Raw genomic sequence first — 15,941 nt, 5'->3', positions numbered from 1 at the left:
TAGTTTGCCGCACGCTCTTTCTGCTGTCTGCGCTTGATTTCTGCACACTCTCGGGATTGAGGCTCGAGGTGCTCAGCGCCCTCCCGGATGCACTTTCTCCAATTCGGACGGTCTTTGGCCAAGGACTCCCAGGTGTCAGTGGGGATGTCGCACTTTATCAGGGAGGCTTTGAGGGTGTCCTTGTAACGATTCCGCTGCCCACCTTTGGCTCATTTGCCGTGAAGGAGCTCCACATAGAGCACTTGCTTTGGGAGTCTCATGTCTGGCATGCGAACTATGTGGCCTGCCCAGCGAAGCTGATCGAGTATGGTCAGTGCTTCAATGCTGGGGATGTTAGCCTGGATGAAGATGCTGATGTTGGTGTGCCTGTCCTCCCAGGGGATTTGTAGGATCTTGCGAGACATCATTGGTGATATATCTCCAGCGACTTGAGTGGTCTACTGTACATGGTCCATGCCTCTGAGCCATACAGGAGGGCAGGTATTACTGCAGCCCTGTAGACCATGAGCTTGGTGGTAGATTTGAGGGACTGATCTTCGAAAACTCTTTTCCTCAGGCAGCCGGAGGCTGCACTGGCGCACTGGAGGCGGTGTTTAATCTCCTCATCAATGTCTGCTTTTGTTGATAAGAGGCTCCCAAGGTATGGGAAATGGTCCACATTGTCGAGGGCCGGCCGTGGAGTTTGATGACTGGGGGGCAGTGCTGTGCGGCGAGGACAGGCTGGTGGAGGGCCTTTGTCTTACAGATGTTTAGCATAAGGCCCATGCCTTCGTATGCCTCAGTAAATACGTCGACTATATCCTGGAGTTCAGCCACAGAATGTGCGCAGACGCAGGCGTCGTCCGCATACTGTAGCTCAACGATAGAGGTTGGGGTGATCTTGGACCTAGGAGGCGGCGAAGGTTAAACAGCTTCCCACTGGTTCTGTAATTTAGTTCCACTCCAACGGGGAGCTTGTTGACTGTGAGGTCGAGCATGGCAGCGAGGAAGATTGAGAAGAGGGTTGGAGCGATGACGCAGCCCTGTTTGACCCCGGTCCGGACGTGGATTGGGTCTGTAATGGATCCGTTGGTAAGGATCACGGCCTGTATGTCATCATGGAGCAGGCGAAGGATGTTGACAAACTTTTGGGGGCATCCGAAACAGAGACTCTCGCGGTTGACAGTGTCAAAGGCCTTTGTAAGGTTGAAAAAAGCCATGTATAAAGGCTGGCGCTGCTCCCTGTATTTTTCCTGCAGCTGTTGTGCTGTGAAGATCATGTCCGTTGTGCCCCGCAGGGGACGAAATCCGCACTGTAACTCTGAGGAGCTTCTCGGCCATAGGGAGAAGACGGTTGAGGAGGACTCTAGCGACAGCTTTCCCAGTGACTGATAGCAGGAAGATTCCCCTGTAATTGCCGCAGTCGGACTGTCCCCTATTTTAAAGATAGTCACGATCACTGCATCTCTGAGATCTCCCGGCATGCTCCCCTCCCTCCAGATGAGAGAGATGAGGTCATGTATCCGTGCCAACAGTGCCTCTCCGCCATATTTTAGCGCCTCAGCAGTGATTCCATCTGCTCCCGTAGCCTTGTTGTTCTTGAGCTATCTTATGTCTTTTCCTACCTCGTGCAATGTTGGGGTTTCACTGAGGTGGTGACGGGCCGCATGCTGCGAGATGGAGTCGAGAACACTCGAGTCAAAGGCAGAGTCTTGATTGAGGAGATCTTCGAAGTGCTCCTTCCAGCGGGCCCTGACTGCCTCGGTGTCCTTGATGAGTGTTTCCCCATTCTTGGCCAGCAGTGGGGTGGGGCCTTAGGAAGTTTGGACCACAGGTGGTCTTGACTGCGATGAAGAATCCTCGCACATCATGGCTGTCAGCCAATTGTTGTATCTCCTGTGCTTTCTCCATCCTCCACCTGTTCTTTAGGACCTGGGTTTTTTGTTGGACCTCAGCCTTGAGCCGCTTGTGATGTTGCTTTGCTGCTCCCGAGTTAGGTTGTTGCATGAGGCTCAGAAATGCTCTGAGCTTGCAATCTATTAGTTCTTGGATCTCCTGATCATTCTCATCAAACCAATCCTGGTGTTTTCTGGTTGAGTGACAAGTGTCACTTCGCAGGCACTGGTTATGGAGGGCAGACCAAGTGCTGTGGACATCCAGCATCTCAGGGTCATCAAGGCACGCCAGGTTAGCTGTGAGGTGCTGGCTGTATAGGGCTCTCTTAGCTGGGTCTTTAAGTGCCCCAGCATTGATTTTTTTGCAGCACTGCTTCTGCTGTCCCCTCCACTTTGGGGCTATGTTCATGTCGATGATGGATCGGATTAGACGGTGGTCCGTCCAGCAGTCATCAGCTCCTGTCATGGTGCGGATGCTGCGCACATCCTTGTGATCCCTGGCTCCGACAATGACATAGTCGAGCAGGTGCCAGTGTTTGGAGCGAAGGTGTTGCCACGATGCATGTTATTTGTCCTCTGGTGGAACAGGGTGTTGGTGATGAGAAGTTCATGTTCTAGACATTTTGTCAGGAGTAGGGTACCGCTGGAGTTGGCTTTCCCTACCCCCTCTCTGCCAATCACGTCTCCCCAGAGGGCTGTGTCTTTGCCGACCCTGGCGTTGAAGTCACCTAGGAGGATCAGTTTGTCGCCCGCGGGGACGCGCGACAGGGATGTATCGAGGTTGGAATAAAAACCCTCTTCGGTCTCATCCGTTACATCAATTGTTGGGGCGTACGCATTGATGACTGTGGCGCATTGGTTCCAGGATAGGGTGAGTCGAAGAGCCATGAGCCGCTCGTTAGCCCCGCAGGGGGAGTCTTTGAGGCGGTCAACCAGCTCATTTTTGTTGGCGAAGCCGACTCTGTGAAGGCGGCGTTCTTCCTCTGGTTTTCCTTTCCAGAAAAAGATGTAACATCCACCTTGTTCCTTGAGCTGGCCTTCCCCTGCCCACCAAGTCTCGCTTAGGGTGGCGATGTCGATGTCAAAGCATCTAAGTTCCCGGGCAATTATGGCAGTGCGGCGTTCCGGCCTGTCGCTGTTGGAGTTGTCCATGAGAGTCCTGATGTTCCAGGTCCCAAACTTCATGTTAATGGAGTAGAAGATGCCTGTGCGTGAGTTCTTTTAACGTGGGGTGGCCGTTGCACACTGGCCACCTCACGGGCTTAGCTGAGCAAGGTCTTGGTCCAGTGGCAAGGGGGTCCAAGACAACTGGAGACCAGGCACTACTGTATGAGCCTAATTGCCGACTGCGAGATGTTGGCCGCAAGCTCAGCACTGAGTAGCGCCCTTGATGGTAGGTGGCCCGAGGCATGGTTGGGGGCAGGAAGGTCAGTTGTTCGCTGGAGTTCCAGGTGGGAGATCAGCAAGAAATGAGAGAGTACAAGAGTCATATCCATGATGCTCACCAGTAGAAGAGGCCAGGTCACCAGTGGGGAAGGAGAGGTCCAACCGTCGACGAGGAGAGGGATGTAGGCCCGCCACTCGAGAGATGAGAGCCCAGCGCTGGAGGGATGTAGGCCCACCGCAGGAGGCGGGTGGGGTGATGTCCCGGTCACCTGGTCGGAGGCACATCAGCTCGCCGGGCGTCGTCGTGAGTAAACCGGTTTCAAATGACTGAAAATAATGCTAATAAAACACACCAAACTATTTTCTAGTTAGATTGGGGTACAGTATTCAATTCCTTAATAAAAAATTTTAAAAGAAAATAAGTCTTGAAAGTTCCTCCATGTTGTTTAAAAGTTTCTTCAGAAGTATTAAAAGTTTCTCCAGAAGTTTAAAAGTTTCTCCTGAAGTTTTAAAAAAGTTTTCCCAAGTTATTTAAAAGTTTCTCAGAGGTTTTAAAAGTTTCTCCAAGTTGTTTAAAAATTTCTCCCGAAGTTTTAAGACCTTGAAAGAGAAATCAGTCTTTCTTTCCCCTCCAATTTAACAGTTATGTTTCTTCTTTCCTTAAGTCCCCAATGGCATGCACAATGCACATTTCCTTAACTAACACACCACCCTGACTTGGTGGTTTGGAGCATCAGTAAACTCAGCAATATGTCAAACCTCAAACAAATTTAGAACATCAAGATTGATCTAATTTATGTTTCGTAAATAAGGCCATGAAAAAAGGCCAGCAGTTTCAATAAATGCCTTGGTGTCGAATTTTCTTCGCTGTTGTAACTGCAACTGGAGTTTGGCAGAATAGCTTGGAAAAAAGACCAGAACTTGGCTCCCTACCTTAATTGTGAATTCCTACTCAGCCTCTGACGGAGCCGCTGCCAGTCCCTTAAAAGAGCACTTATGTGAGGACAAAGCTGGGGACAGGGGGAGGGGCAAGATCTCCCAATGGTGTTCCCATAAGGGACCCAGTAAAGCACTGGAGTCTGGTATGTTAGGCGAGATGTACCAACCTCCAGAATGACAGAGGTGGGCCCCACTGGAGGTGAGGGAAGTAGCCTGGGCCCAAAAGATGGATAATTCAAAAAAAATGTTTTGATCAGCTTTCTCAGACAGGAATTGCCGACATTTCAGGTAACATGAGGCAGGGCGATCACCCAAGATATACCCATAGTAGGATGGACATCTGCCAGCCCCATGGAAGTGAGGTGCTCTCCGACTGAGCTGGCAAACTCCAGTGGGGACAACACCTGTGGGCATGATTTTGGTGTAACTGGTTGTGCATTTTCAGGGCTCTGATTTTAAAAAAGGACAGCAATGGTTTCAAAACATGATCCATCTTTTTACATATATGCTAAAGTAACATACCCTGTCCCCAAGTCTGAGATTTATTCCATCCAATTCTATGAAAGAAAATGTCTGGACTGTTGTTTCCTGACGCAGCTCCTCTTTGGTTCCATCGGGTGATAGTCGAAACCAAGCGATAATAAATCCAAGAGTGCTGTTTACTACCGGACTCTCAAAGGAACACTTCAGGTAAATACTGCCATTATCTAACTCAGCCACAACTTCAAGCGCAGCTGGTGATGGTGGATGTTTAGCTGGTAAATAAAAATATATGTCATTAGTATTCTAAAACTTAATGACAGTGTTCATTTATTACACAACATGGAAACCTCATTCCAACTTCTCAGGTCCTGTTATTTGTGGCCATTGCAATACTCACACATACACATTAAAGGACTCAGGTAGTAATATTTAATGTTATTACAATTTATTTTTACCAGCTTTTCCTGTTTGCTACCCTCTTCAAGGCATTGACTCCTTGCTCTAGTATGGTTCTATGTGCACCAGCTACCATCCAGTACTTTGCAAAAGGGCCCATTCCTCACATGTGACCATAGATGATAAAGGTTGGTAGGCAATTTGATATGAGAGACATTGTGGTCAAGCATCATCCTGTCTGCACTTACACACATGCACTTCTAGCAGGGCTCACTACATAGCGATCAGAAATGGGAGCACGGGATGATTTTTCCCTCCGTATCCCAGAGATGCTGGAATTAATTGTAGTGTGGACATCAGCATGAGTAGCTCAGCCAAACAGATCAGCCAGGTCTCAGATTCAATCCCCGGTCTGTGCTCATTTAGCTGATCTGAATTAGGATAGAATTTGCAGCACTACAATTGTCTCTAGGTAAGGAGGATAGGAAATCAGCATGATGACTTTCCAGCCACCCAACTGGAAATCTGCAGATGCGAATGTTGTGCCTCTTGTAATCCAATTGCCTACTGACACTGACTGTCCCATTACATTCATAAAGAATGGGCACTTGAGCAAGTATGCTTGACAGCTGGTGCCTGTGGAATCAGAAGGAGTCAAAGACTTCAGGAGTAGAAAGTGAATTGACAGCCCAATTTACACCTCACCTCATTATCTTTTCCACCCATTTTATGCCCAGCAATAATAGTTAAAATTACTCACAAAGAGCGCAGGAGTGGAGGAAAAACTAGTGAAAACATAAAAGGATATTAAATATAAAAATGTTGATAAAATAATAATTTACTGTCATCATATTAATTCCATCAGTAAAATTATGTGTGTAAATACTTAAATAAATGAGTTTACAGAGAGACAGGAAATATTGCTAGTGTCCAACCAGTAAAATATTATTTAATTTGATTTGGATTCATTAAGGGCTGTGTAACGCCCATTTTTTAGGCACTATATGGCCACCATATGCTCTAATGCTCAAAAATCAGGTCCGAGATGCGCACGCACACTTTCGACGTCGTCTTGGAGAAGAGGTTCGTGCGTGCACACCACACCCAATGTCCGCCGACAGCATGCAACACAGGTAGATCATGATGCAAATCAGTGTGAAATGTTGATTTGATGCCAGCACTGGCATTTTCCAAATGCACACTCCAGCCAATGACCTGTCTTAATCTCGGACAGCTAAACACGCATTAAATGGAATGAAGGACCCCCCCCACCAGTGCTATTTAAAGGGATGATGAACTTAAAGTTTAGTTGCTGGATAATTTCTTCTGGTTGCTGCTGCAATTGTACATGTTTTTCGAGATTTCCTATATTGCTTAAAGTTTGAATAATCTACAGGAAGTGGTCTGGCTAATGCTAAAGTACTTTTCTGGTCATTTAAAATCTTGTGCACAAACCAGTTGATTCCAGACATGGGTGGCTTGGTAGGGCTTCCTCTGGGAATTGAACATTCTGGGAGAATGAACAGAGGCCACGGAGAGCAGAACAAGTTACTAGAAGAGGGAGAAGGAGGAAGAGCAGAAGGGAGCAGCAGGAAGTCATATCTGCTGAGGATCTTCAGGGTGCAACTTCAGCGAGGACTAATGCATGAGACATCTCTGCTGCATTAAAGAGGTCAAGACTGAAATATGCCAATTGCTGCAGCCGCAACTGCAGCCTCAATGCAGGCCAAGTACAGCATTGCCGTTGCTGTCAAGGTGACCGTGGCTCTTAACTTTTATATGTCTGGTTCCTTCCAGGCTGCTGCTGGAGATATAAGCAACATCTCTCACTTTGCATGCACTACTGCATAAGGGAGGTCACTGAGGCTCTCTGTACAGAAATAATCCGTTTCACCTCATTCCCTCTTGCCAGAGATAAGCAAGTGGAGTGAGCACAAGGGTTTGCACAGATTGCAGGCTTCCCCATGATGCAGGGTGCCATTGACTGCACATTGCTCTTTCATGCACCTCATGTGAACTCAGTCATTTTCATGAACCAAGACGGATTTCACTCCCTCAACATACAGCTGGTATCTGACCACAGGCAGCGCATCATGCAGATGAATGCTCATTATCCTGGCTCCAGTCACATTAACACCTGTGCGATCTGTATTTGAACCACCATGGCAAGTCCAAGTGTGGGGATTGGGCGGCAAGGTTGATCCACCCTTCACATGGCTCATGACTCTGGTACGGAGTCCATACACACATGCACAGCACACCTACAATGAGAGCCATACTGCCACAAGGAAATTATAGAGCACACCATCAGCATCCTTATGCAATGCTTCCACTGCCTGGACTGCTCTGGAGCAGTCTTGCATTACTCAGCTGAGTGGATATCAAGATTTGTGGTAGTCTGTTGCATGCTGGATGACACTCGCCATTATGAAGGAACAGCCCTAGCCACCACCAATCAGGCAAGAAACTGAGGATCAGGAGCACGAGAAAGAGGAGGAGGAGAAAGTAAAGAAGGATGAGTTTAACAGGAAGTGGAAGAAAGGCTACAACATAGACATAGAAATATAGAAACATAGAAAATAGGTGCAGGAGTAGGCCATTCGGCCCTTCGAGCCTGCACCACCATTCAATATGATCATGGCTGATCATTCACCTCAGTACCCCTTTCCCGATGTCTCTCCATACCCCTTGATCCCTTTAGCTGTAAGGGCCACATCTAACTCCCGCTTGAATATATCCAATGAACTGGCATCAACGACTCTCTGCGGCAGGGAATTCCACACGTTAACAACTCTCTGAGTGAAGAAGTTTCTCCTCATCTCAGTCCTAAATGGCCTACCCCTTATCCTAAGACTGTGTCCCCTGGTTCTGGACTTCCCCAACATCGGGAACATTCTTCCCGCATCTAACCTGTCCCGTCTCGTCAGAATCTTATACGTTTCTATGAGATCCCCTCTCATCCTTCTAAACTCCAGTGTATAAAGGCCCAGTTGATCCAGTCTCTCCTCATATGTCAGTCCAGCCATCCCTGGAATCAGTCTGGTGAACCTTCGCTGCACTCCCTCAATAGCAAGAACGTCCTTCCTCAGATTAGGAGACCAAAACTGAACACAATATTCCAGTTGAGGCCTCACCAAGGCCCGTACAATTGCAGTAATACCTCCCTGCTCCTACACTCAAATCCCCTAGCTATGAAGGCCAACATGCCATTTGCCTTCTTCACCGCCTGCTGTACCTGCATGCCAACTTTCAATGACTGATGAACCATGACACACAGGTCTCGTTGCACCTCCCCTTTTCCTAATCTGCCGCCATTCAGATAATATTCTGCCTTCGTGTTTTTGCCACCAAAGTGGATAACTTCACAGCCCCTTTCTGCCCGGGCTCTACATGATCAAATAATTAAGAGCGATACCAATAACCTCAACCACACAGCATGGCTGGTGGAAGGCTGCTGATCTCCAATTGAGGGGACTGCAGATATTCTTGGTCATGACCTCGAGCAGCTCTGGGCCTAAAGGGTCCGGTTGTAGACTTCACCATCTCAGCTTGGGCTGCAGTAGTCTGGGTTGGTTGGCTGACAGAAAACAGCAAGGAACTGGCGGAATGGCAGGGGTTGGAGCAGGAATGCTGTCATCCTGAAAGAGAAAAGTATGTTTGTGTTCCATGGAGCCACTCCCACTCTCCTAGGGTGGTGCCTCAGTAATCCTGCTGATCTATTGGGGAACAGATTGATGGACTAGTATGATGCCCTTGAAGCCCCTTTGAACAGTGGTATCCATCATCATCATCATAGGCAGTCCCTCGAAATCGAGGAAGACTTGCTTCCACTCTAAAAGTGAGTTCTCAGGTGGCTGTACAGTCCAATGCAGAAATTACAGTCTCTGTAACAGGTGGGGCAGACAGTGGTTGAAGGAGAGGGTGGGTGGGGAGCCTAGTTTGCCGCACGCTCCTTTCGCTATCTGCGCTTGGTTTCTGCATGTTCTTGGCGACGACACTTGAGGTGCTCTTCCTCCACATATGGCAGTTTTGTGCCAGGGATTTCCAAGAGCCGGAAGGGATGTTACACTTTATCAAGGAGGCTTTAAGGGTGTCCTTGAAGCATTTTCTCTGCTCCCCTAGGGCTCGCTTGCCGTTTCAGGCCAACATCCTCAGCATCGAAGCACTGACCACACTCGACCAGCTCCGTTGGGCAGGCCACATCATCTGCATGCACGACACAAGACTCCCTAAGCAAGTGCTCTACTCGGAGTGGTATTCAGAGCCAAGATGGCAGCAGTCTGAACTTGCAAGACAGCAGTTTGAGCTTCCTCTACAGCCCTCAGATCTTTGATGCTTCTGCTGCAATGAAAGCTAGGACATCGGCTCACAGACGCTGGATCATGGTGGGTTCCACAGGTGTTCTGATGGAGGTGCCAACTCTTTCCTTGTTGGAAAGGATGGTCTTCAACTCTATGCAAAGCCCTGTGCCAAGTTGCCACTGGACTCCTCCATGATCCTTGACACTGTGCGCAGGCTTTCCCATGCACCAAGCATTTGGTTATGTACACCCATCAGCATTCTTCTCTAGCCTGGCCCATCAAAGTCTTCATATGACACCTTTGCAGCAGAACTAGTGTGTGACCTTGCCCTCCGGCAAGCTGGCACCTGCGCTATCCTTCCCCCCTGCTCTGACTTCTGCGTACTTGTGCTCGGTGTTTCACCATGTGCAGATCTCTCCTCTATCCTAACCTCTAAAATATGCGCCGTGCCTCTGAGCTGTTGGCTGCGAGTATAAGATTGAGTGATGATGCCTCTTCATCTTCACTGTCTTCTTCCTCTTCCTCCTCTGACTGGAAAGGTTCCAGTTCTTCTGTATCTGAATTGAAAAAGGGACAAGGGTGGGGTTATGGTGAGGGGAGAGGAGAAAGTACAAAGTGCGTGCTTATACCATCTGAAGCTTGTGAGTCAGAAGAGATGGTGGGATGAGGGAGAAGTGGCATGAGAGAAGGAGGATTAGGTATGTAGATACCCTCATCATCGATCCCTCCAGCCCTGCCAGTAGCCACAGCCTCAGTGATGGCCAGTACTATCTCCTCCATGAGGGCTGAAACATGCCAACGCACACTTGTCCTCCTCCAGTTCCTTCCTGCTGCCTCCTGTTATGACTCAACTTCTCCTGCAAGAAAGAGGGAAGAGTGTCAATGAGTTTCCTGCATTATTTTTGCGGATGTGACTGTCATGATTGAATAGCTGCCAGTGTGTGCGAGATGTGAGTGTGAGGCTTGCAACAGTGCTAAGTGTGTGAGAGTGAGGTAAGTAAAGGGTTGATTGCTGATTAATAGAGATTGCTGGTAGGTGGGGGATGGGTGTATAGTGAATTGAGCAGTGCATGAGCCTCGTGTTGCAGTTGGTAGAATATGCCATCTGAAGATGAACTTACTCACGCAACTCATGTCAGATCGCACATATTTCTTCCTGCACTGCATCCATGTTCTTGCAGCAACATCCCTGACATTGATCTCTGCCTTCTTCCCACTGCCTCCTGAGCATATGCCTGGAGGGCCCCTTTCGCAGACACTTGATGTCTTTCTATCTCTCCATGTCTTGCACCAAGACCTCCAGTGCATTATTAGAAAACCTCTGTGCTTTCTCTCTTGCTCAGTCATTCCTCAAGGTATCAGAGCACAGATTAACTTTTTTTAAAACTCTCACCACTTCTTGCAGCCACATTCTGGCTCCCCTTTAAGAGGTGCAGGCTGCCTTTAAGTAGCACTAGCGACTCGCGATATCAGGCCCTGTACTGATGTGTGCAGTCAATAAACAGCGCAGGTAGCTTTGGCTGCAGGCAGCAATCATTGTAACCACATGCAGCATAAATTTAATGTGGTACCTACAACTCAATGTGAACTGTTTGATAGGTTCAAAGTTATGGTTATGAATGAACAAATATTACTGATGTGATAACATGTATTGAGTAGACAGTTACCTCTACACGTGTTTCCAATTTCAGTCTCCTCTGGACCACAGTTGCTTTGTTCGTTTGTTTCAGACACGACTAGGGCAGAATTAAATAAATGTCAAGGTGGGTTAAATTCCATTAAATTAGTTAAATCATTATCTTCATTAAATCCCACTTTTTTTGCTCTCCAGTTGCAGGAATCTATCCCAACATACCCTGAACCGAATTAGTGCTTCAATCTAATGTCACCTCTTTCATCATGTACAGCATAGCCTGATGAGGGAATTTATAGCTTATCTACTTGTCATTCAGGGCTAACAGTGGCCAATCTATCTTCACAATCTCTAATGCCAGTTTGATTAATAGTTTTAAATCATCCAAGTGAACAGTGGGTCCAATTTTCCTTTTGCACAGATTGGATTTAAAGTAGAATCTAGTAATTTATTTCTCCATGTAGTGCTGCACTGAGCTGTATCAGAGGTCATATATATAAATCTGTTATAATAATAATCAGTTTTTGTCTGTCCTGATGTAAACAATATACTTCAGTACAGAATATACTTTTGTAAAACACATTACTCAGTTTTTGTCTGTCCTGGGATAGGGGCGGGGCCGGGGGCTGGGAGCACGTGGTCCAGACTAAGTGACAGTTGGGCAATCAGGGCCCGTCCAGCCTTGCAACCAATCAGGGTGGCGCGAATTTTAAAAGTTTGATTGACGCTGGGTCTGTTTCAACGAAGTGGCAGCAGTGGATGTGGCGGGGCCAATGGGTACGGGCAAGGGGGGGGCGGGGCTTCCCTGGGTGTTGTTGCGGAGCCAAGAGAAGCAGGTGGCGGGAATGGCCGTTGAGAGAGAGAAAGAGAAAGTGAGAGGGAGAGAGAGTGGGGGAGTGAGGGGGAGTGGGAGGGAGGAGGAAAGATGGAGGAAGGGGGAAAGATGAAAGGAGGGAGAGGGGGAATGAGGGAGGGAGAGGGAATGAGAGAGGGAGGGGGAATGAGGGAGGGGGAAAGATGGAGGGAGGGGGGAATGAGAGAGGGAGAGGGAAAGGGAGGGAGGGGGAAAGATGGAGGGAGGGAGGGAGGGAGGGGAAATGATGAAAGGAGGGAGGAGGGAATGAGGGAGGGAGAGGGAAAGGGAGGGAGGGGGAAAGATGAAGCGAGAGAGGGAGGGGGAAAGTTGAAGGGAGGGAGGGGGAAAGTTGAAGGGAGGGAGGGGGAAAGTTGAAGGGAGGGAGGGGGAAAGTTGAAGGGAGAGAGAGGGAAAGGGAGGGAGGGGGAAAGATGAAGGGAGGGGGAAAGATGAAGCGAGAGAGGGAGGGGGAAAGTTGAAGGGAGGGAGGGGGAAAGTTGAAGGGAGGGAGGGGGAAAGTTGAAGGGAGGGAGGGGGAAAGATGGAGGGAGGGAGGGAGGGAGGGGGAAAGATGGAAGAAGGGAGGGAGGGGGAAAGATGAAAGGAGGGAGGGGGAATGAGGGAGAGAGAGGGAAAGGGAGGGAGGAGGAAAGATGGAGGGAGGGAGGGAGAGGGAAAGATGGAGGGGGATAGATGGAGGGAGGGGGAAAGATGGAGGGAGCGAGGGGGAGTGAGAGTAGAGAAAGAGACAGTAGAGAGAGCCATCTCACAAACTAATCAAGCCTGACAGAGTCATACTCACAATGATCCTCCCTGATTGCGCGATGGCCCGGGGTACTACCCGCGGGGAGCGGCGCTGCCATAGCAGCGCTTCCACAAACTTTCGGGCAATTTCCCAGGAGCTGATATCGCCCCCTCCCACCACGGGCTAAAATTGTCTTGCGCCCTGTTGGCGCCCTCTGGAGGTGCTAATAAGCCTCTGAAAAAGGAGCAATTTCACCCCCTTGATCTCGTCCTGACCAATCTGCCTGTTGCCGTTGCATCTGTCCATGACAGCATTGGTACGAGTGACCGCCGCACAATCCTTGTGGAGACAAAGTCCTGTCTTCACACAGAGGATATCCTCCATTGTATTGTGTGGCAGTACCACTGTGCGAAATGATTGAGAACAGATCTGGCAGTTCAAAACTGTAGTCGATCAGCAGCAGCAGAATTGTATCCCACCACTATCTGCAACCTTATGGCCTGGCATAGCCCTCACTCTACTGTTAAGATGAAGTCAGGCAATCAACCCTGGTTCAATGAGGAGTGTAGAAAAGCATGCCAGGAGCAGCAACAGGTGACCTGAAATGCTGTGCTAACCTGATGAAGCTACAACACAGGACTACATTGGAAGCAGCATGCTATGCGATCCCACAACCAACAGATCAGATCAAAGCTCTTCAGTCCTGCCACATCCAGTCGTAAATGGTGGTGGACAATTAAACAACTAACGGGAGGAGGAGGCACTATGAACATCCCCAACGTCAATGATGGCAGAGCCCAGTATGTGAGTGCAAATGACAAGGCTGAAGCGTTCGCAACCATCAAGTGTATGATCCATCTCAGCTTCCTCATGAGGTCCCCAACCTCACAGATACCAGTCTTCAGCCAATTTGATTCACTCCACGTGACATCAGGAAATGGCTGAGAATACTGAATACTGCAAAGGTTATGGGCCCAGCTGAATGCCGGCTGTAATGCCGAATAATTGTGCTCCAGACCGAGCCGTGCCCCTAGCCTAGCTGTTACAGTACAGCTACAACACTCGCATCTACCTGACAATGTGGAAAACTGCCCAGGTATGTCCTGTCTACAAGAAAACAGGACACATCCAATCCGGCCAATTACCGCCCCATCAACCTATCGTCGATCATCGGCAAAGTGATGGAAGGTCATCAACAGTGCTTTCAAGCAAAACTTACTCACCAATAATATGTTCAGGAGTGTGATGCAATATTCTACACTTGCCTGGATGAGTGCATCTCCAGCAATACTGAGGACACCCTCCATCATGCTGTGTGGCACTACCACTGTGCTAAATGGGATAAATTCAGAACAGATCCAGCAGCACACAATTGGGCAATCATGAGGCGATGTGGGCCATCAGAAGAAGCAGAATTGTATTCCATCACAATCTGTAACCTCATGGCCTGGCATATCCCTCACTCTATCATTACCATCAAGCCAAGGGACCAACCCTGATTCAATGAGGGGTGTAGAAGAGCATTCCAGGAGAAGCATCAGGCATACTGAAATGAGATGCCAACCTGGGGAAGCTGCAACACAGGACTGCATGCATGCTAAAAAGTGGAAACAGCATACTGTAGACAGACCAAAGCAATCCCACAATCAACGGATCAGGTCAAAGCACTGCAGTCCTGCCATTGAGTCATGAATGGTGGTGGACAATTTAACCATTAACAGGATGAGGAGGCTCCATGAACATTCCCATACTCAATGATGGCGGAGCCTAGCATGCGAGTGCAAAAGATGAGGCTAAAGCGTTTGCAACCATCTTCAGCCAGAAGTGCATAGTGGATGTTCTATCTCGGCCTCTTCCTGAGGACCCCGTCATTACAGTAGCCAGTTTTCAGCCAATTTGAATCACTCCACATGATATCAATGTGTCCTGGACACAGTAAAGGCTATGTATCCTGAAATAAATCCCAGCTATTGTGCTGAAGACGTGCTCCAGAACTAGCCGCATCTCTAGCCAAGCTGTTCCAGCACAGCTACAACACTGGCATTTAACTGAGAATGTGGAAAACTGCCCAGGTATGTCCTGTCCACAAAGAGCAGAACAAATCTAATCCAGCCAATTATCGCCACATCAGCCTACTCCCAATTATCAGCAAAGTGATGGAAGGTGTCATCGACAGTGCTATCTGTTATGTTTAGAATAACTCCACAAGACTGTATATCTTAAGCTCAAATGTTGTGACCTTGGTCTCTTTATTGTAACTCCAGAATGAGGTGGCAGCATGGTAGACTGCCTTTTATACCTGCTTGCCCAGGGTGTGCAGGTGACCCTTGGGTCTCCCACAGGTGCGCCTCCTGGTGGCAATTATTACACATTGGTAATGTTTACATACATGACATCAATCCCCCCCAAAGTCTTATGTACAAGTTATTTACAAGTTGAGGCGATCCGGTTTATCACCTGAGTTGAAGTCCTGGCATGGGTGAGTTGGCCGGATCATTGCTACACAGCAGTGTGGCTGGTCTGATCGGACTGTTGGGCATGGTGGGTTCATCCTCGTGGTTGACCGTGAGGTCGATTGCTGGTTGGGTGTGTGTGGATGGATCAATGATGGTAATGTCCTCTTCAAACTGTTCTTGGTTGTCAGTGAACTGCAATTTGGTCTGATCCAAGTGCTTTATGCATGTTTGTCCATTCAAAAGTTTGACAACAAACACTCTATTCCCATCCTTGGCTAACACAGTGCCAGCAACCCATGTGGGACCATGACCATAATTAAGAACAAACACAGGGTCATTAACTTCAATGTCACATGATACAGCTGCGCGATCGTGGTACATGTTATGCCGGTGACGCCGGGTTTCTACATGATCATTGACTAAGGAGAGCCTGGTTTTGAGTGCTCTCTTCATTAGCAATTCTGCAGAGGGAACCCCGGTAAGTGAGTGGGGTCACGTGCAGTAGCTGAGCAGAATCTGAGGTAGCCGGGTCTGCAAGGAACCGTCCGTCACGCATTTAAAGCTCTGCTTGATGGTTTGGACTGCCCGTTTCGCTTGACTATTGGATGTGGGCTTAAATGCGCAAACTTGACACCCTTGATGCCATTGTAGGTCATGAACTCATTGAATTCCGAACTGGAGAAGCATGGTCCATTGTCTCTAACAAGGACGTCGGACAAACCATGGGTGGCGAATATGGCCCGGAGGCTTTCAATGGAGGCAGTGGATGTACATGACGACATTATTGTACATTCAATCCATTTCGAGTAAGCGTCCGCTGCTACTAGGAACATCTTTCCGAGAAAGGGGCCAGCGAAATCTACGTGGAGCCT

The 15,941-nt window shown here is 48.5% G+C and overlaps 1 protein-coding gene across 1 annotated transcript in view; it reads right to left on the bottom strand.

Moving 5' to 3' along the window:
* The window catches only part of vwde (von Willebrand factor D and EGF domains), a 341,224-nt gene that overhangs the window by 267,043 nt on the left and 58,240 nt on the right, over nucleotides 1-15,941 (bottom strand). The window contains exons 4-6 of the mRNA XM_070880205.1: nucleotides 11,047-11,115; nucleotides 9,259-9,261; nucleotides 4,722-4,954 (exon numbers count right to left, since the gene is read on the bottom strand). Of these exons, the coding sequence (XP_070736306.1) occupies nucleotides 4,722-4,954; nucleotides 9,259-9,261; nucleotides 11,047-11,115 (305 nt within the window). The remainder of the gene's footprint in view (nucleotides 1-4,721; nucleotides 4,955-9,258; nucleotides 9,262-11,046; nucleotides 11,116-15,941) is intronic.

This window comes from Pristiophorus japonicus, chromosome 5 (genome assembly GCF_044704955.1).
Source record: "Pristiophorus japonicus isolate sPriJap1 chromosome 5, sPriJap1.hap1, whole genome shotgun sequence".
Classification (NCBI taxonomy): Eukaryota; Metazoa; Chordata; class Chondrichthyes; family Pristiophoridae; genus Pristiophorus; species Pristiophorus japonicus.
Note: the sequence above shows the minus strand (reverse complement) of the source record. Positions and strands in the feature narration are given on the sequence as shown.